Source organism: Denticeps clupeoides, chromosome 8 (assembly GCF_900700375.1).
Source record: "Denticeps clupeoides chromosome 8, fDenClu1.1, whole genome shotgun sequence".
NCBI lineage: Eukaryota > Metazoa > Chordata > Actinopteri > Clupeiformes > Denticipitidae > Denticeps > Denticeps clupeoides.
The window spans coordinates 5,474,409-5,497,706 of record NC_041714.1 but is presented as its reverse complement, the minus strand read 5'-3'; the positions used below and the strand labels follow the sequence as shown (position 1 = coordinate 5,497,706).

The 23,298-nt window shown below is 40.3% G+C and overlaps 1 protein-coding gene across 33 annotated transcripts in view; it reads right to left on the bottom strand.

Annotated features, from left to right (window-relative positions):
• The window catches only part of LOC114796055 (neurexin-1a-like), a 252,883-nt gene that overhangs the window by 23,836 nt on the left and 205,749 nt on the right, over positions 1 to 23,298 (bottom strand). For 25 of the 33 annotated variants that reach the window (XM_028989891.1, XM_028989898.1, XM_028989906.1 and 22 more), the window contains 3 exons: positions 22,217 to 22,388; positions 16,067 to 16,156; positions 14,404 to 14,726 (listed from right to left, as the gene is read on the bottom strand). In XM_028989891.1, the coding sequence (XP_028845724.1) occupies positions 14,404 to 14,726; positions 16,067 to 16,156; positions 22,217 to 22,388 (585 nt within the window). The remainder of the gene's footprint in view (positions 1 to 14,403; positions 14,727 to 16,066; positions 16,157 to 22,216; positions 22,389 to 23,298) is intronic. The other 8 variants (XM_028989915.1, XM_028989926.1, XM_028989918.1 and 5 more) reach the window with 1 other exon arrangement.

The window sequence follows — 23,298 nt, the reverse complement described above, 5'->3', positions numbered from 1 at the left end:
TCTTCTGCGATGGCAGCGATGGCGCGACATCAATCAGCGCATTTTCTCTCCATCTTTCTCCTGTCCTCTGTGTCCGCGTACCCACCCATCCATCTCGCGACACCGGGGCACATGCGCACTCACTGACAGCAGGTAAAGCCAACAGATTTATCTGGAATAAATCAACATCTAAAAAAATGAATAAGTGAGTGAAAATAAGTGTAAGCTATATATATAATACAATATAATAATTAATCACAGGGCCGCAGTGTGGCCTCAAACCTCCAGGGTTGTGAGTTCGAATCCCAGACGCGGACCTTGTGTGGGCGGAGTTTGCACGCTCACCGTGTGTTGCTCTCTCGGGTTTCTCTCGGATCCTCCGGTTTCCCACCTACTATCTAAAAGCATGTACACTAGATGGATTAGTGACTCTGAATTGTCCATAGGTGTGTGTGTGTGTGTGTGTGTGTGTGCGAACTACACCCAGATGGGCTCCAACAGCCTGATTAGGAGTCAGTTAAAAACTGTTGTATTTTTCTATATTTTTTTGAAAGATGAAATAAATAAATATGTACTTAGGCTGAATTTAGATGACACGTGGACTCTGAATAATAATTTATTATTAACATAAAAAATATACATATAAATCTCTACCAATTTAAATCTAAATTCTTATTAATTCTATCAGTAAAGGCTATACTGGGAGTAAAACGGCATTTGTGTGTTGACGTGTGTGTGTATGTGACTTTATGGACCAGTGAAGGGCAGTTTTAATCATAGCCCCTGAAGGGGACAAGTTGATGGATTCGGCTTGTCGCTCCGAGCATCCGCCTTGGACTCAGGGCCACTGCAGGTCTCTAACATCACTTCCCCCACCATTCGTCAACGCTGGGCCACCGAGTGCCACGTGCCCCCCGCTGAACCCCGGCACCTCACACCTGCAGCACCGTGCGCAGGTGCCACTCACACAGGGCGTGTCTCGAGAGCCGTGTCATCCACACACACACACACTCGTACAAGGACAAGCCAGCTCTTCTGCAGAAGCATCAGACACTCGACACGATTTTCCTGAAAGGATGCTGTCAGTGTGGTCTGGCTATTCAATTCCGTTCCAGATCTGTAATATTGATTTTACCCCTAATCTGTTTGATAATCTTCAAATAGACATGAAAGGAAAAACAGAGGATTATAACATCAAAATCTCATTTTAAAGATACTGTAAACAGTGACATTCCTCCAGAAACACAAACTCATACACTTGTTTTCTTTGGTTTATTCATGCCCATTCAGGAATTCAGGTAAGATGTGAATGAAAATGTGAGCCTTTTCAGTGTCTCTGAAACAAAATGATAAGACTAAATGTCTATGACAAAGCTGCCTGAAAAGACCCACCATTAACACAATGGGAGTGACACAATGATAAATTACCAACCAACATGTATTACATTTTTTTAAAACCTGGATACATTTTCTTAGGCGTAACAGTCATTGTGTTATGGTGGCCTAGCAGTTAAGGAAGTGGCCCTGTAATCAGAAGGTTGCCGGTTCGAATTCCAACCCACCAAGGTGCCACAGAGGTGCCACTGAGCAAAGTACCGTCCCCACACACTGCTCCCCGAGCGCCTGTCATGGCTGCCCACTGCTCACCAAGGGTGATGGTTAAAAGCAGAGGACACATTTCGTTGTGTCACTGTGTGCTTTGCTGAAGTGTTTCACAATGACAATCATTTCACTTTCACTTAATTTTGCCTGATGAAGAGACAATTTACTTCGATAAGCAAACAACAGTTTTTGTATTATACTTCTCACATACACGTCTTTCACCTACAGAAACGATGGTAATTCCTGAATTATACGGACAGTTCTGCTACTCGGATACATTGGGTCGTAGCCCACTTGCCCTCACCTGCCTAGGAACAGGCAGTTTGGGAACTACTTTGGCACTGGTGCTAAACGCATTAAACTTTGCATTAAGTGTGAGGTTTGTTCGCTAGTCGAGGGTATCCTCAGGATGTACATAAATACATTTATAACATGGTGAAACATGGTGTTTGTAATGATGTTTGCACATATTTGCACGCACATTGACTGGCACGAGATTAAATCATCCAGAATGAAGTTGTAAATCATAGAATTCCCGCCAATTTGTACTCTGATTATGAAAAAAATAAAAAATAAAAATTGTTTTGCATGACAGAAATAATTACACACCATCCTCGTTAAGATACTTAGTGCGTTGCACTGTGCTTAGCGCCGGGTCGAAAACAGTGCCCATAGACTGAATTCTAACAGAGACACAAGCATGCAGAAATTAGAGATTGAGAAATTACTGGATTGTAGGGCTTGATTATACGCTTTCTGCCAGTCAGGTTACTTCCAAGACTCCCATTAATAAGAATTGCTTGTCACATAGCAAACCAAGTGGAACCGCCATGGCAAAAGCCTGGGCGCTTCTGATTGTGATGGGGAAAACGGTAGAGAAACTTTTTAATCATTCCATCCTTTCTCTGTGCTCACTAATTGTGAAGGAGGAATGTGTGGCAACCTCTGCAGGTTTCTGGGGAGATGCACAATGAAAGACGAGCCGAGAATTTGCTACGAATGAGTAGGAGTGTGAACGAACCCCTCTCATTTCCCCAGCATTCATTTCCAACACCGTGTGTCTGTGTTCTCTGTCACATCACATGTTTTATTCTGCACTCCATACAACACAAGAATCCCTGAATGACAATATTATATTGAACATTTCCCTCATGTGATTATTCTTATATAGATGGATAACAAATTATCCATATTATCACATATAAATATATATTTTATATATATTTTATATATATATTTTTTTAGATATATTTAATATATCTTCTGGTCTCCAAAAGCTATTATTCCAAATGGCAGAGAAAGATTCAATCATTTTAGCACATGCCTCAAAAAAAAATTATCTATTTAATATAATAATGTATATATTGTTATTTGTGGTACAGGTCTACCATATATACAGGACATAAAATAGATCAGTATATTACTGATTACTATATCCAAATGGACTGTCTATGAGAGGTTCTGCTGTGACATCCCTTTAATCTATAATCTGTAAGTAGCTTCACATTTGACACCAATGCAGTATAATGGATAAATGCACTCAGAGGTCATGAGTTTGACTGGATTGTTGAAGAATGAATATGTGTGACATGTGATGCCACTGAACACTGACCACTATACCCATGTGTAGAAATTCTACCCATCTTCAAAAGAAATTAGATTTCTCTTTAGAGTTATGAGCTATGGATGGGGTGTTCGTCGTCAGAAAGTGACAACCTTCGGAACTGTTCTAGTGGCCACAAGCAGAACTCAAGGTCATGCAGGTTGAGGAAAAGCTTTGATATCGATTTTCTCTCCCCTACAATTGATTTTTCTTAAAGCCGTTTCTCCACGGACCACTTTTTTCTTTCTTTCTCGCAGACTGTGATCCATGGCACTATAATGAGCCATGAACAAAAACAGTGTAGAGAAGGAGGCACAAATAAGGACATCACTTTAGTTCTCTTTTCCCCTTAAAAAATTGATTGTAATTTTTGGGAATGTACACTCAAGATCTGATGTTACAGTGTTTTTCTCTGTTCTGTGCTCTTCCAGAACAGAAATGCTAAATTAAAATGCCAAGAGTGCCAAACACAGATCCATGGAATCCATGGAAACAACCAGACCGATCTCAAATTTCATATTGGGGTCAAGTGACACCCCACCCCCCTTCCCTTAAATGGCCACACCCGCCTGCACTCTGTGTGGGCGCAAATGATGAAGCTCACATAGCAATGTGGAGAGTAACAACAACACATCTCAGGAAAAAGGCAATATCTTCCACTTGATCCCTCCGTCATCCGGCCAGGTCTGTTGATCCAGGTACACTAAGCTCTCACCGGCTGAGGTGAATATACGAAGTGCACATGAAAAGCAGTTTGTGAAGGAAGGAAAATGTCATCTCTGGATATATAGATATGACTTATGGTCATTATTGAGTAATAGGGAATTATGTAAATCAGACTGAGTACCGAGCCCAATATTCCAGGGGATTTTTTTATTTTTAAGATTTTTAGGTCAGCTCCCAGCTTTCAGGGACAAGACAGAGTGACCTCGGTGAACACATCAGCGGTGACTCACAAGGCTTCCAAATTCATCTGATTTCCGGAGGTTTGCAGCAGCTTGACTTACAAGGACACTCCCTGAGGTGGATGGCAGTGTGTCAAACCTCAACCTGTCTCTGTAAAACAGTGGGTGGCTAAGGCTCTGTGACTCTGCTTGGGGATGCAACCCAGGTCAGGGTCAGCAGAAGACCACCCAGCTGGAACAAAACCATCTGGAAGCACGGGGACAAAACAGCAAATGGTATTGATGGGGCGCAGACAATTAAGAAATAAAAAAGAGGTATTTACATACTATGGTGACAAGGAGTACACATGAGCTCTGACACTGTATAATACTCATCTATACTGCAAAATAAGTATAGATGTATTAAATCTCTTCTGGAGATTTGGAATAATCAACCCTAAACTACAGCACGTCAAAAGATCAATACCTTTTTTTACACATTGAATTAGGAAGCTCATGTGTTAAGGAAATCACATGGAAAGTGTAATTTTTTTGGTGGTACATCACACAAATTCGGCAGTGGTGGCCTAGTGGTTAAGGAAGCGGCCCCGTAATCAGAAGGTTGCCGGTTGGAATCCTGATGTGCCGAGGTACCACTGAGCAAAGCACCGTCCCCACACACTGCTCCCCGAACGCCTGTCATGGCTGCCCACTTCTCACCAAGGTTGATGGTTAAAAGCAGAGGATACATTTCGTTGTGTCACTCTATGCTGTGCTGCAGTGTTTCACAATGACAATCACTCCACTTTCACGTTCCAAGCATGACTTTAAACTTAGCAGGTTGCCTTATATGAATACATTGCAATGCCATGTAGTTACATGAATAAAATAACATAGTTAGAAAAAGGATGTTAAAACTAAACTAAAATCTGCAGTAGGCCAACTGGTACAAACCTTAAAGAATGACCACCCAAGCTAACACATTAATGCCTTTAAGTCTAAAGAACAAAGGACATTTGATTTAAAGCGTAGAATGAGTAGAACTGTTTTCAACTGTAAAGACCAAAACAAAGCTTCAATCACCACATCTGATCTTCGATCTATTGCTGAAATGATTAATTGCAGACTGAGGCCAATTAATCAGATAAGGGCTGGATTTAAGATCTGAGGGCTTGCACTTTTCTAAAGAATGCATTAGTGATTTATCCAACAAATAGCCCAACTCTGAGCTGCTGTAATGAAACAGATGTATTCACAATAACCAGTTTAGTGCTGCATTTATTATACACACACACACACACACACAAACTGAACCGCTTAAATGTGGTGGATATATGATAATGTATTTGGGTCAGGCCTAATTATGGTGTAGAGTGTTTACTTGCACTGAAACCCTCAAGAACCAGCACCACAGACAGCTCCTCTTTATTATTCTGTAACCACATTTTATGAATGCCTTAACGTACATGGAAACGGAGGGTCCTAGAGGTGTTGTGGGGTTAATAGATGTGCTGAAGCGAATTGAAAGAAACACGCAGGAGAAATGCTTGAGCTTCATTGGAAAACAGACACCTGAGAGGAGGTGCGTTTTCAAGCCTCGTTCCATTTCATGCACCCCTTCTCGTCCGCGCTGACCTGCTGAGCTGCATATTATGTTCGACATCACATTTTAATTAAAATCAATTCTCCCTTCCATTTTCACACTTCCAGAGAGTCCTGCTCTGTGAAATGTTGGGCAGCACAAAGCTGTTAGCCTTGGGGCCTTCAAGCCAGTAGCAGACCAAAGTGTTAGATGGAAATGGAGAAGAAAAAAAACCCCAAAAAAACAGAAAGCTATAAAACCACTGAAGAAATAAAGTTCAGAAAAGGTGTCTATTATTGTCCTGCAAAGAGGCAGAGGTCATGCAATAAGTAATGACTCACCGAGGCTGCAATTACTGCTAATTAATTACCTGGTTATTGTGTACATGGCCAGACTCAGGGAAGATGGCTGCCTGGTGCTCCACTCCCTTGTGATGCATGCTAATCAGGAGGCGCTACGCTAATAACAATATTTGTTTGCGGATGAGAGCAAGTTTGAGTGTCCAAACTCAGGCCATTTGATGTCTTTGTCAATACTGCACTTGTCTTAATATCAAAAAAAGAAAAAAAGTGAAGTGCAGCACAGCAAACGGTGACACAATAAAATGTGTCCTCTGCTTTTAACCACAGAGTTTTTGCTCAATGGCACCTCAGTGGCACCTTGGCAGATCGGGATTTGAACCGGCAACCTTCTGATTACAGGGCCACTTCCTTACCCACTAGGCCACTGCAGCCCCACAACACCCCCTTTTTGTAATAAAATATCCTACTTGGCACCATTTACCGGTATTGCAGTTTTTATCTGCACCACTAATCCATTTCCCTTTTTTCAGATGGATTTTGAACCACTACAGATGCGTGCCCACATGTAAAACAAAAGAGACTGGGCCTGACAGTAAAAATTACTCTGAGGTTTACTGAGGGCCATCACACACTGCTGGGGTGTAGCTGATGTAATTGCATGTGATACGTCTAATCGATTAGGATAACTGGGGTCAAATTAATCTGACACGCAGACACTGGGTCACACTTGACAGTGACAGTAGACTGGTGCACTGTTCCAACTTTGCCAGCCAACGCTTAGCCTTCCATGCTTTCTCCTTAAGGGAAACTTGCAGTCCACAAGCAGAGGTCCTTCCCTTCCATTCAGTGAACTCATTTGCATTAAATTGACTTTTGGGCCCATCTTGTATTGAATGTTGATTATTTATCTATAAAATACCCTCAAAATATCTAATGAACTGCCATGGCAAAACATCTGATCACAATACCTAAAAGCACTCAGCCGGGTCATATCACTACAGAATTCATGATACAGTTGTTTATGCATTTTGCATTAGATAACACTGTCTGGATCAATGAAAATGCAATTACTTACACCTGGCCAATTTTTCTGGTAAAAAAACAAAAAAAAAAACAGTGAAAAAGCAATAATATAGATAATCTTACTGATCCCCAATTCTTGAATCTTAATTGTTGCATCTGACGTCTTTGTGAAAGTGAAGTGATTGTCACTTCTTTTAAACCATCACCTTAGTGAGCAGTGGCCAGCCATGACAGGCGCCTGGGGAGCAGTTTGTGGGGATGGGGCTTTGCCACGTGGCACCTTGGCGGTTTGGGATCCGAACCGGCAACCTTACGATTACGGGTCCGCTTCCTTACCCGCTATGTTTTCTTCACAACAGAATGTTGCACAACAGAATGGCTGAAATGGCGTTTGGTGGCAGGGTATGCAGGAACAGTGGACCTGCAACATAAAGCCTGAAGGCAGGATTTTGGGTGGGGTGCACTTGTTCGCCAGAGCTGGTCAATTGTTTAAGGACTGTGTCCAACATTTGACAGAATTCCATTTTGCCCAGCGACATTTTTTACTTTTTCATACCCCGGTTGCTTTTTTTTTGGTTACTTTGAGCAGTTGAGTGGTGACAGGTGTCGTTCACACGCCACCAGGCCCATCTACTGGCTCAGAGAGTTTCAGCACACTCTGCCAATTGCCACTGTTCGATGTCACACGTCATTCTTCAAACATTATCAAAAATTCATCACAGTACAAGATGCTTCAGTGGTGCTCACGGAATACTAATTCCTGGCCTACTGTTCTCTAGCCACTCTCTCCGCACTCCTCCTTCTGAGAGCTAACGTGGAGAAATCCCACTGAAGCTGTACCTGTGCGATGAATACCCCTCTCTGCCCAGGCTGGATAATGCAGTGGAGAGCTGGAATAGATTCTTCATTGTGCCAAGCTAACAGTGGATCATCCTCCTGCTCAGGCCCATTCGAGAGAGAGAGAGAGAGAGAGAGAGAGAGCTGTCCCTCATCATCGGGTGCTTTTGACACAGAAGTGCGAGGCCTCATGTCTATCCTTCCTGAGACAAAGCCATTTGTGGACAGAAGGGGCTTTTAACTACATCTCTTTATTTATCTGTTCTATAATGGTGACAAGTTAGGATAATTTGGACATCATATAAAACAAAGCATGACCACCATTTTGTCCCTACAGGCTGACCGAACCTTCACGGAAGATCAAGGTGTCATATTTAAAGTAAATATCATAGATGTACATTTCATTTATGCAAAAAGTAAAAAAAATGTTTGCCAACTTGGCACCATCTACCAATATATCCCTTTTTCGGATGTATTTTGTATTTTCGAATGTAAAATACTTTTCCGGATGTATTTTGCTAATGTATCTTCATATATTGAAAATGAAAATAGATTTATGGGAACTGTGATACAGGACATTACTAACTACATTTAAGTCATTCTTTATGAAATCTCAGTCTTGTTCGTTTTCTCTTTGCAGCCTGTGCCAAAGACATAAAGGATTGAGTGTGTTAATGTCAAATGCTATCTCTCTCTCCCTCTCTCCTCATACCATTGCTCAGCGTTTTCCCTCTGCTGGAACCTCTGGCTGCCATTATTCATGTCCACACCGCTGGAGAGGCAGATTTATTTAACAGATATCAGCCCATCTGTCAAATGGCTCAAAGGACGTGCCTGATATTCAAAGGCCAAGAAAATAAATCTCAATTTAGTCTCCAATTACAGTAGTAAAGGGTCAAACTGCGAGCGTGAGGAACGGGGAAGGCGTGTTGAAGCCACTGCCCTGCTGGAAAAACCAAAAAGTAAGAAAATAAAATCCCAATCAAACAAAGTGGGCCTGAGACAGCGGAGTAGGGATGTGCTCTTAAAGGCAGCGCACATCCGTCGTACCGGCGGACAGTTTGTCAGTACTGCATTACGGCCTAATTGGATACGGCCGGGCTTCGTTACAGAGAGCTGACACTTCATTAAGGCATGGCAGCTCAGCCCACACCACAGAATATCTACTCCAGGAGAGACCGGGATGCACAAAAGCGCTGGCTCTAATTCACCCTGAGATCTGACAGAAAAACATGGTGTCAGAGCACCAGAGCAACAAGGTTCTCTAACAAAGTGCATCATATGTTACAGTAAGCCAGCTTCAGGGTAAAGAATAGGGATAGGGTAAAGAATTTGTCCCTGTGTGCATGTTGGTTAGAAAAATCGCACTGATCAAACATCTCAAGGGAAGATCTTACAAGACAATTGTAACATGGCAGTTGATGGGTGATGTTTTTAACCATAGTTTTTATGGTATATTTAATGTTGTAATATTTAGATCATTTCATCACTTTTGGACAGTAATGGACTTAAATTGAACTTTACAAATCTGCTACTTTGTGAATGCGACATTCTGACACAGGTGGTTCATATGGTCCAGAATGAGGAAATGTTCATTTATTTCTGTAAAGAAATCCTTTAAGAACATGACTGAGCACTGTAAGGATTTTGACATTTGCACATGCCTTTATGTTCTTACTAGTTTTACTTGAATAATGTTTCCCCATTTTAAGGAAAATTACATGCCAAAAGGACAATCTCAAAAATAAGAATTCTATTAATAGTATTCTTGCCTATAAACCACATAAATGCATCAATTGCCTTGATTTCAGTGCAGAGCATGTAAAGCTGATGCGACTTTTGAAAAATGAGCACTCATGTGCTTGTCAGGTGACCATGGGCTGAAAACAGTTAAATAATGAATTTACTCTGCAGACATAATCATCTGTAGTAAAGATGCTCCTATCAGGAGTCCCAGCTGGATTTTTTAGGGACAGACCACGGATAAAATAAGGGTACATTAATACCAATCACAGACAATTTTGATCCATTTCAACCCATAAAACATAATTAATTTTTCACATTATAATGCTTATTGCATTATAATGCTCATTGTCCGTGTTGTGTTGACCAATCACAGAGCAGGAAGGCAGAAGGAGTAAATTAATGGAGATGAGAAGGAAAGACAGCATTTCCGTGGGGCAGTCAGTGGAAGAGTGAGCCGTCTTTGTGCAATTCTCCAATCACCGCGTTGCTCAGCGCCTCTTTAACCAGCTGACCTTCTCTCCGTTCTGCATCCCTTTCATCCGGCACCCATCACCAGCCGGCACTCCTCATCTGCGATTCTCCCCAGACGTGCTCTTTCATTCATCCCCTTCTGCCCTGAATGGACCTGACATTTCTCCATTTTGAGACACATCTCCCATCCTTGAGTCCGTTTGAACTTTGTGCATTTCTATCAAAATTGTTGGTGACACAGAGGACTTGGAAGTGGACGCCTTCAGAAAATCTGCTCAGTGTCAGCTGAGGCACAGACATAGTACCTATAGCATACGTATGTAATTTCTGATTTTCAAATTAATAAAATGCCACATAATAACTTCCCAATCAATCCTTAATTTTTATATAATGCTTAATGTTACCTTCCTAACTGAATGTGCTCTTACTAAAAAAATATTAATTCTATATGAATGAAATGTAGCATTTATACATTAGATTTAATAAGAATGACTTTGCATCACTACTCATGCACAACATCCCTTTCCATTCCCATGATCCCTCAGTTCGATATATAATTGTTTGTTTTTCCTGGTATTGATGGGGAGAGGAGTGCCTGTCGCCGGTGGAGACAGGACGCACGGTGTTTACACGGTACATGACACGCGGTATTTACTAAATGCTGCCGCTCTCCAATCACACTCCCTGAAGGGTGTGCTTCGTAAGTCAGTGTTGACGTGGCAGGGCTGTGAACCTTCAGAGATGATGAGAAATCTAAACAAAACCATCTACATTCCCTGCAGTGTGCGTGTGAAGATCTGTTGTTGACTAAAGTCACTATGGAAAAACGTTTGTTATATGTTATATCTACGTACACATCTACGCAAGGAAAAAGTATGTGGTGATGCATTTTGATTGAAATACAGCATACTGGATGATTAAAACATTCATAGAAAATATCGTAGTTGGTGACATCTACTAACTAGTATTGCACTTGATCTCCACTTTTTCACAAGCTGCACATGAACCCAATTTAATTGTAAATCTTTTATCTGCAATACATTTCAACAGAAATGAAACTAGTGAAACTTGTTTCCTTATTGTGTTATTGAGCTTGTTATAAGTTATAATGTGAAAAACATTTTTACTTAAGAACAGCATTTAGTGGATTATTATGGCAGTGGATTCTTCTCGTTCTGATTTCAATTTCAACAGATCTAAACAAACTCATAATGGTAGAGGCACAGAAGTCGAATTATGTGTCTTGCCTGTAAATGACAGCTGTAAATGATCCAAAATATACCACAGTGATGGTTAAATAGTTCCAACCGCCATGCAGAGATTCTTTTTGTTGTTTTCTGATGTGCAGCATTCATATTCATCCCTCTTTATCTCTAAACACAGTGGTTGGGCTCCTTCAGCATCTGAGGCTTACCAAAATAAATCCAGTGTTTTGCATTTCAGAAAATTCGCAAGAACAAGGGTGTACTTTTCTCAGCAGAGTGCTTTAATTAGACTGTGCGGGACTCTGTGAGCCGGTGTGAATATTTTCTCATGCCTCCTTCATTCACCCTGGCCCTCACCAGGAGAGGCACACCTGTCCGCCAACACGGAGCACAGCACATGTCTGTTGGAGCCAAAGAAATATTTAGTGGGTACAGATGCTTTTCTTCGGTGAGGGGACTGTTTTCAGCACTTGGTGATATTCCAGACAGTGAAGCCACTGCATGAACAGCCTTTCTGAAGTGCATATGAAGCATTCAGCCCGGGCAGCCTTTCACCACTTCTGTCATTTTAAAGAACTGCAAACAGAATTCTGTGTTTTTTATAACTCATAAGAATGCTATATATGATTATGAAACAAATCATTGTGAAATTCTGAATAGCCAAATGTGTTTTTTTGTGCGTGAACTCCTAAAATATGAATTAGACTTAGACTCAATCAAGAAAACAGAGTGTGTGTGTGTGTGTGTGTGTGTGTGTGTGTGTGTGCGCGTGCATGTTTCTGATTCAAAAATATTGAACAGCTATGGTTTTAAGGGTAATGTAAAAAATCTGTGCTTTCATTTGGTCATTTACTGTTATCTGAGGGAAAAATATTGCATCAAATCCATGTATGTATTGTGATGCATCCATGAGACCACCCTGGTGATCTGTTTTGTTATCCTATGTTTTGCCAAAGTAGCTTTTCGCTTATGATATCAGTTCATATCAATTTATTTGGAATTAGAAGGAACACTATATTGTTTTAATTTACCCAAATGTTATAATTATATCATGAAAAACAAGAATATGTCTCCTATTTTCATTTCATAACTACTAAAGATGTTCAACTTTGGAACACTGAACTTGCAAAATACATCTTTCCAACCACAGGACTGGAATTGGCTCATCTATACTCAATCTACTGTTCATAATGCTGGCAATCACCATATTTTAATGGGTGTAACAGAAGCACAATAAAAACTACTGAGGCAGTTGTGTTTAGAGCTGCAATTCATGACAATTTCATTAAAAAAGATCAATATTTAGATTTAAAGCTGCCCATGGGATGTGAAAAGCTTCACTCTGCTTGTGAATCAGCAAATAGAATGTGGCTGCTTCAGTGTATTTCAAATAACGATCTCTAAAAACTTCATACAAGAACAAAATGATCTTTTTGAAAATTGCTAGAGACCAGAGTAATCCAGTATGAGACTTATGATTAATGTATGATTAAACCAATTATAATCAGTGATAATCAATATATTCCATTCATTCCGTGGTTTTTCATTGTTTTTTACACACATGACTTTTTCAGACGTTTTTTTTTTTCATATGAGGATTAAAAATGTATGGCAACTCTGAAAGTGTGGTATTTTATTTCTAATTTTGTTATGTCTAGTGTCACATTGTTTACTTTTTTCTCATTTTATTCTCCACAAAATATGGCATTATCATCTATGGGAGGAACCTGCTTACATTTTGACACTTTGGCATCCCCAGTTAAGGCAAAAGCCTGAAATTACCTCCAGGATGAAGTGCGACCCCTGAGGGGGAACTCGGGCCATCAGAATTGACGTGAAAGCGATTCAATGCTCCTGCAATGCTAGTGCAAAAAAAAAAAAAAAAAAAAAAGCTTCCCTTTGTTCGGAAACACGCAATCACTGCAGGGACCCTAAACGCAGAGCAATTTAAGTGCCACTACTTGTGTTTTCATGGCCTCCCCCACCCCTTTATTTGTTCTTCTGAGTAGGCAGGCAACAAAAGCCCTCTAGGCAGTGCATCTTCATTTCTCGCTTTATGACAACACCACTTGAGTAAAGTCCCCCTTGTCTGCTGTGTGGTGGCATCCTTCTTCACGCACGACCCACAGGGGAACCTACCAGAGGTAAGCATCCTTTCTTCTACACCCATTGACCCAGATCAGGCCATTCCATTCTGCCTGCGTCTGCACATAGACCACTTCAGATACATAAAGGGCCGTATCTAATGGGATGGATTTTTAAGTCACTCATAAGCAATAAAGCTCTTATGAAGCGTTGTTTTCAGATGAAAAGGGAAATGTTCAGCAGTCAGGGAGTGAAAAGAAATAACATTCTGCAAAACAACTGCATTGTAATAAACCAGGACACAACACTTTATATTCACGAGAGTGACCTAGTGAGAAATAAATGGTTTTATCTTCAGCATCAGGGGAAAAGAATAAAAAAAGGCAGCTTTGTTGTTCTCCACAAGCCTATTTGAACCTTCAGACAGCGCTTTAGGCAACGGCTGAAAACACCCTGCCTAAGAAAAATAGTAGTGACAGTCCCTATCAGGGGTTGGGGTATTCTCTAATATGAATGCCAATATTAATATTGCCCATGATTCTTTTAAACCATGGCAAAGTAGCCTTTATCGGTATTGTGATCTTAAAAAACTCTTAAGAGGGGATTAGTTTCCAAGATGATCATTAAAAATCTCTGCACAAATAATGCTGTAGCCTGACTCTTTTCTTTCCTTTTTAGCACTGACGAAGGGCACTATTTTTAAACATGCACTAAACGCAGCACTACACACTAAGTGTGGGGTCAAAAAGGGATTAATATAAATGGACAGACAAAACATGGAAGAAGACGTTTGGACAGGCGCCAGTGTAAATCCCCCAGACTGAGGACGCAGCATATGTCAGAGCTGTCAATCATCTGGTTCCTAGCATTTTAAAATCTATTTATAAAAAAAATCATTAAAAAATAATTATTCTGGGTGACATAAATAATAATTCTCTTCTTCAAGGAAACCCAAACTACCAAGCAGTTAGATCTTGTTTTATCGTTAGTTAGATCTTCTTACAATCGTAAAAGGCCGCACTTTGCATCACTTCGGAGGTCTGGTTGTGTAGAAATCGTAGTTTTATTGCATGTAAGCCCTTACTTGCTGCTGCTCCCGCGGTGTGGTCTGCTTCACTCGGCGACTAGAGGCAGTGGTGGTGGTGGTGATCTCAGTGATGGAGGTAGAAGTCTCGGAGCGGTTGGCCGTGGCGCTCGACTGCGGGGTGATGGAGGCCGGTGACTCGCCCACCAGGCGCACGCTGCCCTCGATGCGAATGTTGGGGTCCCCCTCCACGGCCATGTTGAAGACCTTCAGGCCATTGTAGTACAGGCCGGACATCTGGCCCTGGAAGGAACGGCTTTGGTCCTTTTCCCAGCCACCGATCTGAATGGTGGTCTGGCTGTTGAAGATAGTGAGCTGCCGTCCTGCGGGGAAACAACGTTACAGATGTGCGACAATGTTCAACTGCACACTCTGAGGCTGTTACAAAGAAGAAGTGGAAAGAAAAAAAAAAAGAATGATGAGAAATAATCACACTGGGAAAAAAGACAGATTATTTGTCCAATGGCTAATGAGAGCAATAAATTACCCACTGCTAGTACCAGCCCCTGGTAATTTATTGCAGTTATAATGATGGGAGCCTTATGAAATGCAGATTCAAAGGAAACAAACCAAAAAAAAAATAATACGCGCAGACACACACAAAAACCAATAACATTTGCAAAATTCATTTTAAATCAGATGTGTCTTTGCTAAAAGGACAATCAAATCAATTTAATAACAAGATTTTTCCTAAAGTTAACACAACATTTCAGACTGCATCTTGTTGCATTGGAATTGCTCAACAGCTGCTGACTTCATTAAACTGATTCACATTTTCACTTTAAATAGACAAATGTTGGAGGTCAGTCCTCCATGTGAGATTTATTCATTCATTTGTCATCTTCATTTATTCGTTTGATTTCCTTTTAGCAAGAACTGTTCAAATGACAAAACACAGAAACAGCAACATATCAGAACTCGAAAAAGAAAAAAAGGCTTAAATCAGCTGCAAAATTATAAAAGTGTGATTAACATATGGAAAATGTCAACCAAAGAGCACAAATAATGCAAAGCAAAATAATAATAATAATAATAATAAAAATAAATTGGGAGGATCGGTTTGGGTTTTGAACAAACACACACAAGCATGCACTCAAAACTTTTTTCTTTTTCTTTCAATATTTTTTTTTATAAAGCTGTACATTGCCTAGCCTAATTCCCTGTGCCAAAAAATTACAGTAATGTTAAAGGGACTCTGGGTTCTGATGCCAATTAACATTTTATTCTATTTAACTTATCTAGGAGTTTAAACAGTGCGCTTTTCATGACACAGATCACACATACATCTACATATGTGTATACAGTCACAAGTAAAAAATATATACACTGCCTAATTGGACCTTTTATGCTGATCATTTAAGTGTTTATAGCAGGAAAAAAAGACTATGAATGATTTATATAGATTTTAATAGTGTTAATAGTGTGACTGGCTGAGTTAGATTTATATTTACAGTCCCTTTAACCTGAAGTTAACACAAGTATTATACAGCTCAATACATTATTATACAAAGTGTGTAGGTATTACAAGCTACATTTCCTGTTTTAAATGGTTTTGTTTTATTTGGTTTACTGAACATTTATTTTAATTGATTTATTTGTGTTACAAAGTATTACTTTGTTATGTTCAAATTATTTTTATTTAAAGTTTTAATCAATGTTTTACCTTTGTCGAGTAGCCATTCGTCAACTACTCGACCAAGTCGGTATGGGATTCGCTGTCTAGCAATCGCCAGGCGTTCGTTATCAATGTTGCCTTTAAAGTTTAAAGAGACATTTCATTGGTTAAAATCTGTAAGGTCAAAGGTTAAATGATAATACTTAAAGCTTGAGCTATACAACTGCCACAACTGATTTGGGAAATTTTTATTATTTAAAAAACCAAAACTGCCTGCAACATTTCACTGCCCAAACCTCACTCAGGTACATTTTATTTTATTTTAGCCACCAAATTATACTTAAATTAATTGAGAATTAGCACGCATAATTTTCAACTAAGTTAAAATTAAGTTATAAACCAACCCAAAAAACAGATTTATACATAACCATAACACATTTACAAAAATTTCCAGTACATATTTTTTACCTTTTTTCTTATTTTCTTTGAGGTAATATTTTAATCTAGTTATACATATATGCACATCCTTTTAATTATTATTAGAAAAACACAATGCACCCAATTATTGGTTTAGAAGCACATGAAACGGCTAGTGTGCCATGTTCTCATCTCTCATTTCAATTTAAAAAAGAAACGAGACTAATTAACAAGTAACCAAATGCTAACAGTAAGTACAATGATGAGTATTTGCAAGTTCAAGACATAAAAACAAATGAAGAAGAGTTACGTCGCTAAAACAGGTTAACACACATCATCAGATAATCAACTCCTCAGAGACACAGACTGTGGAAGGTTTTGACAAAAGCTGCAATTCATAAATACAACCCCCCCACTCATTAACATGCATAGAGGGAGTCACGTTTCTCATTTATTTCAGTTACCAATTTTTTTTTTTTCCACTGGAACAAGTGAAATAATTACCAGCGGGCTGTAAACATTTTCATGCAATGTCACACTTTCCCTCTGAGGGTGCAAAATACAGAAGTGTCTGAATTAGATCCTCACGGTGTATGAAATTAAAACATGTAAAAGAGAATTACTGTGCTACATGTTGCCAAACACTGAACACAGCAGCTCATGGTTCTTCATCTGTTTTCCGGACTCATTCGAGGGGGTGACGGGTGTCTGGGGTGAAGCACCAAAACAGATTTGGGCACAGTTGATTGAAAAGGAAACAAAGGGACGCTAAGTCCCAATTACAAGCGACTGGGAGATTTGATGGCGCACACAGGCCAATAACCCGAAAATGAAAAGAGGAACTCGTGTGGCAACGATTTTGAGTGCCACCGCAGCTCTGCTATAGTCTTCCCAAATTGGATTCAGGCCGGCCTCAATTGTCCCACTGATTGACAATATTCTGTCACATGGAGCATCATTCATTTCCCCCTGTCCCCTCCTTTCTTTTTCTTTTCTACTGTGAGTACAGGTTGCGGTTGGAGGAGATAATCTAGTGCATGACGGCAGCAGTGGCATAGCTTGGCAGACAGATGCCGAGCGAGATTCAATTACTGTGCATCTCCACTATGCCCTGAATGTCAAATGCACAGGCATGAGCGCTCCATGACCTGCTTGCACTTTCCTAGCTTCTCAAGGCGGCCTTCAATTCATCATAATCAGCCAATTGTAGACGAATAATAACCAAGTCAACGTGTTTCCGCGTACAGTTTATTTGAGTTACAGTTAAAGCAGACTGCTGTCACTGCTCCAGCATACATGCACAAGAAAGAAAAAGACGTATGACAGAGGATAGACAGTTTGATCTGAAGGCAGATGTTGCAGCTTCGGGGTCACATCCTGGAAAGGGAATTGTAGTGCAAGCACACAATTCTTAGTCTAGTTTGGGACCATTTGAATGCATCCATGCAGGAGTAGCTCGACTACCAATCACATCATCTGGTCGTATTAGTCTTGCTTTCCGAATGATTCCATGTAAATGGACTGTGTGCTAGTTAAACTCTTACCGCCCTACATCACGGCTACATGACAGCGAGAGGACGTGTACAAGAGGCCAGAGGCACAGGCACCTTGTGGAAGTGAATTCAACTGGTCAGGGTGAGGATGGAGAGGACAGGAATGAGACCCAAGAAACTGAATACGGCTGAAAAAAAAGTCACATTTTCACTGTTCTACCAAATACAAATGGTTAGGGATATAGACATTGGTGTGTGTGAGTGTGTGTATTTTTCGTTACAGCTGAGAAATAATTCGTTTTTCTTCTTTTTTTTTTCCACCTTCCAGTAACCTTCTGACAAAAGCAGTAATCTTTTTCAAATCATAGGGTGTTAAACAGCGTACTGTGTCTCCTTTCATGCTATGCGCGCGATGTGTAAATACAAGCAAAATGAACAATGGGACTCCTGGTGGAGAAAGACTCCTGGGTGGATGGAGATGTATGCAAAGCGGATGAAAACACATGCAGCCCTGCTGAGCATCCACCCTGGAACATGTGCTATCCAGTGGTGTGGGCATAAGCAGCTGTATTAATATCTGATAGGAATAAAATGGAAGAAACAATGCAGGCGTAGGTTACATGCCGGGCTGGCTAAACATGGATAGGCTCTCAGACAGGGTGACTCTAACATTGTCACCTTTTGTTAGGAAGTAGTGCTTGACACCCTCGCCCTCCCCACCTATCTCGACTGAAGCCAGTGTTAATTAACACCGAACGTAATCGAGCGACGATCGTGTACCACAGGTCCCTCCTGAGAACGTGGTTTGCTGAACAACGCTATCTCCCTGGTTACAAACGCAGGTCTCTCTCAGAGCTCAGAGGGGAGTACTCAGAATTATCTCTGGTCCCAGACTTCACTGGACCACAGGCAGCACCCCCTCCTTCTCCGCTCTTTTGTGTTAGTGTTGTGGTCAGATAAGCACAAGGCTTTATCTCATTACAACAAATAAAAAAATTTACAAAAAAAAAAATGCAAATGTGCCCACCATTCATGAGCCATTCGCCTGGGGCAGTCAAGCTACACCCTCTGAAAGAAGAGAGGCATCCATTGTTTCGGCATCCAGTGCAGCCGCAGTACAGGAAGGTGGGAGGTGGGCCGTGTGCAGTGTTAAAACGGACAGTCAGCTGGACGGTGTGTAACCTGCCTCCCTTCACACTCGGCCTGAGCCCGCACTGCCAATCCGAAAATCAAATCTTTTTTATCGTGACCTCAGTGTACCAACGTACATACAATAGACTAATGCTCCTCAAGTGCACATCATGTGGTTTTAAATTAAATTTGCACTGAAACGACAAAGGATTGTCAACATCCTCCACAGCCTCACCAGCCCTGAGACTAAGCAGGTCTGTAATGTACTGCATAGGTCTTTTTAATCTGATAAGAAAGCATCAGGGTGGCTCGAGTTCAAAGAGTGAATGAAGGCCATAAGAGTACAAATAACCAGGATGACTACTTGAACAGATCTTGAACAGACAAAGAAAATGTATAATGCAGTCGAGGATAAGGAAATTTGATTCCCAAGGTTTTTAACTCATAGGTTCCTGATTATTACTAATCTATGTATCTGTGCTAATTATGAATGTAGAACGAATACAGACAATAATATTATATCAGTGGTTCTCAAACTTTTTGAGTTACAACCCCCAAGAAAACGTGTGGACAGATACAGCGCTGTCCACAGTACTGAAAACAGAAGTGCAGCAGTTAAACTGAAAGACCAACTCACATGCTATCTCTGCTGAGATCTGTGACATCAAAATGCATGTTGGTTTTATTAAAAAGCTACTTTTTCATTAAAATTTTTTTCACAATGATCTTGTGACCTCTGTGAGGAGGAAAACTTGCTTAAATATATAATTCATGCTTTCACATGAGGGTTTACTCTAGTATTTTAACATAAAAAATTGACCTTCAAGAATGGTATCTTCTTCCCTAGAATCCCCCCCAAATGCACAATAATGACCCTAACCTTCACCAGTCTGATGGCACTTGATTTATGTCATATATAAATCAAGAGGACAGAGATATACTTAACTCTGCCCCATCTCTCCCAGAAAAGTCCCAGACTCAGCGCAAACCCACTTTTAAGATCCAGATTGAAGATAGATCAAAGTGGCTTCAGACAAGCCCTTATGAAATTTGATATGGCTGTAGGGCCATTTTGAGTTGACTGTGTGCATAAGAGAATGCCAGGATAGTTTGGCTAGTGCTGAATATAAAAAACAGTTCCTACAGATGTTCTTGTGGATAGAGCACAATATTTCTACCATGAAGACTACTACATTACAGCTGGTTGCTACAGCTGGGTGTGAAGTTTTCGCTGGAGCCTCTGTAATAAATGATATTACATCCTGTGCAGGGTTACAGAACATAAATAGTGTGCCAGGTGGACGGACTAAGGTAAATCTGCACACTTTTGGCTTGATTAATCTGTTTATGTGGGTTTGTGGGAAAATTATTATTGCTCAAGGGTGAGCAATCAATTACAGAAATAATAGATTTCCTCCACAAACCCCCTCACTGTAAATAACGAGTGGTGCTTTATGTACATACACAATTTATATCTTCATCGTCACTTTTTTTTTTTTACCTCCTTTCTCCATCTAAACCAAATCCACAACCAACCTCGGCTTCCTCAATTAGCTTCTGTATCTACTGAAATCATTACAGCAATTATTGTAATAATTGTACGTAATTGCAGTTTTCAGTTCATGCAATCACAGCTCTATCCTAATATTGGATGCTAAGAAGAATGAGGATGATAAAATATAATCATTGCATAAACATGCTCTTAAACATCTCCATTTCGTGGCATGTCTATTGATCAATTTCTAAATGTCGACTAGCTGCTGTTTTCAGCCCAAAGAAACGGACATTACTGTGAATGTAACACACAAACACTGCAATATGAAGAGCAATGAGAAAGCACTGGCATAATAATCGAGGTAATATATGCAGTTACGGATGCTCAAGCGTTTTTTTTTATGTCTCCCTAAGCAATGCTGTTTACATACCTTATGGATGTGGGTCTATCCACCATTTTGTGTGTGTGAGTGAGTGTGTGTGTGCATGGGTGTGTGTGTGTGTGTGTGTGTATGTGCACACTAGGACTGTGTCCTGGCAATTAACCTGGCGGAGTGATTCCTCAGGTTGGCTGCCTGCCTGTCAGAAGACATTAATTCCCTCTACCACCCCAGGCAAGGAGTAGCCATTGAGTCCTTGCCATGAAAAATGTCTTTCAGTTTGAGGAAAGGCAAAGAGCATGTCTGAAAAGGTCAGCAAACATTAGCAGAGGAGGCAGGAGGGGTACGGGTGGGATTAACTCATCTGCAGCATCGGAGAGATGTTTGACATGCACTCAGAAGTGGTGTCACTCTTATGCTACAGAGACGTTGCTGAAGTTTACTATTAGTAAAATATGAGAGTGGCAGATCAGAAGAATATTGAAGGTCACTTGCTCTTGCTTGTGAAATTTTTGGGGCTTAGCAAGTTGTGAGTCCAAACCTTAGCTTTTTTTCAACATTGATATTAATCAAACTGAACATCTGATTAAAGTTCAGCTTTCAGCAATTTCAAAAAGAGAATAATAAAAATAATAGATATACTAATAACACTACAAGCCCACACTTTCAGCATGAGGGTAGATGGTGGAAGGTGGTAGTAGCCTAGTGGGTAACACACTTGCCTATGAACCATTGTGTCCCTGAGCAAGACACTTAACCCTAAGTTGCTCCAGGTGGGGACTGTCCCTGTAACTACTGATTGTAAGACGCTCTGGATAAGGGCGTCTGATAAATGCTGTAAATGGAAGGTGAAGAGATTGTAGTCATTCTTTATCCTTGCATGAGGAATGTCAAAAATATGTGCCTGTCATACAGTCATACTTTTTTTCCATTTGTAAATGTTAGACTAGTAATATGGAAAATGTTTATAGCCAAAATAATCATGAATATTGTTGTTTTTCACATCTACTCATCACACATAAGAATAACATGAAAAGATAACTATTTGCTTTTGTCAAAGCCTTCCATCAGTCCACAAGCTCTAAATTCAACATTGATTTCACCTGTTGAACCAACTCTAAACAGTCTATACGGTGCAGAACTGAAACATTTAACAACACAGAAGGAAATGGGACAACCCGAGCGCTTTGATTAACATTTCCTATAGAATTAGAATTACTAGCCTACAGCAAGCTACCTTTGTCAGTAACATCATCTTGGGCAAACAGATGGGGTTTTCTTACCTGTGGGATATCGCTCAATGACTGGCAGGTCATCCACCTGCAGCGTGGCGTTACCGCCACTCCTTGTAAACCTCACTATATGGTACTTTCCGTCATTTACAAACTTTGACCTCTCTTCGATGTTTATATCGTCCGTTCCAACATTGAACACCACTGCAATGTTTCCTTTTTCCTGGAAGAAAGACAAAAAAAAAAAACATTAAAACATTAGCATCAGCAAGAAAATTGTAGATCGTATCGTGTGTATGTTTTGTGGAATTTTTAAATATGTAACGTACAGCTGCATTTAGTTTACATCCTGTGTGGGCTCTGACCTATGACACGGATGTGAAATTCATCCTATCCAGAAACTACACTACATATAGACAGGGACGGGTGGTGAGGGAGTTTTAGAGCAGATTCAGATGACACATGGGAGCAATGTGATAGCAGTGTGTCCGCGACGTGCCTGTGCCTGAATGTGCCTCTTTTTTATGCAGGTTGAAATCAGATTTTTATTTTCAATTTATTTTTATAGTCAGAGTCTGCAGGGTGGTTTAAAAGACCAGATCATAACCCTGTCAATCCCCATCTGTTGCTCTTCCACAAAATAATTCCTGTTATTTTTTAAATGTGTGTTGTATATTTAGCTTAAACAAATCCAAAAAATTATGATTAAAAAATAAATAAATGACAGCCCTAAAATGTCTTAAATACTTCCGAATTGAGCCCTGTCCAAATCTGCTGCGGGCAAATCTGGGTTTACTATTCATCAGCATTTCTGCCTCTATTCATAATGCAATAATGAAACCTAAATAGCATCACAAACAACAAACACCCAACTTAATGAGCACTCTGAGGTCCTGACCTGGGTGTAAAGCTGGCTGAGCAAGCGGATAGACGCTAAAATTGAATTCTCATTCACAATCCATCTATGCAGGGACGGGCCAGGTGGGGTTTAAGTAAGTATTTACATTGATGTGAGATGCGGCCCACCTATTAAAGTCAATCAAAAAGTCTAGTCAGTGCCAAATAGCATTAAATATCCTTTAATTACACTGCAAGAGGGAGGGAAATTGCACACTAATTGAATGAGGCCTTAT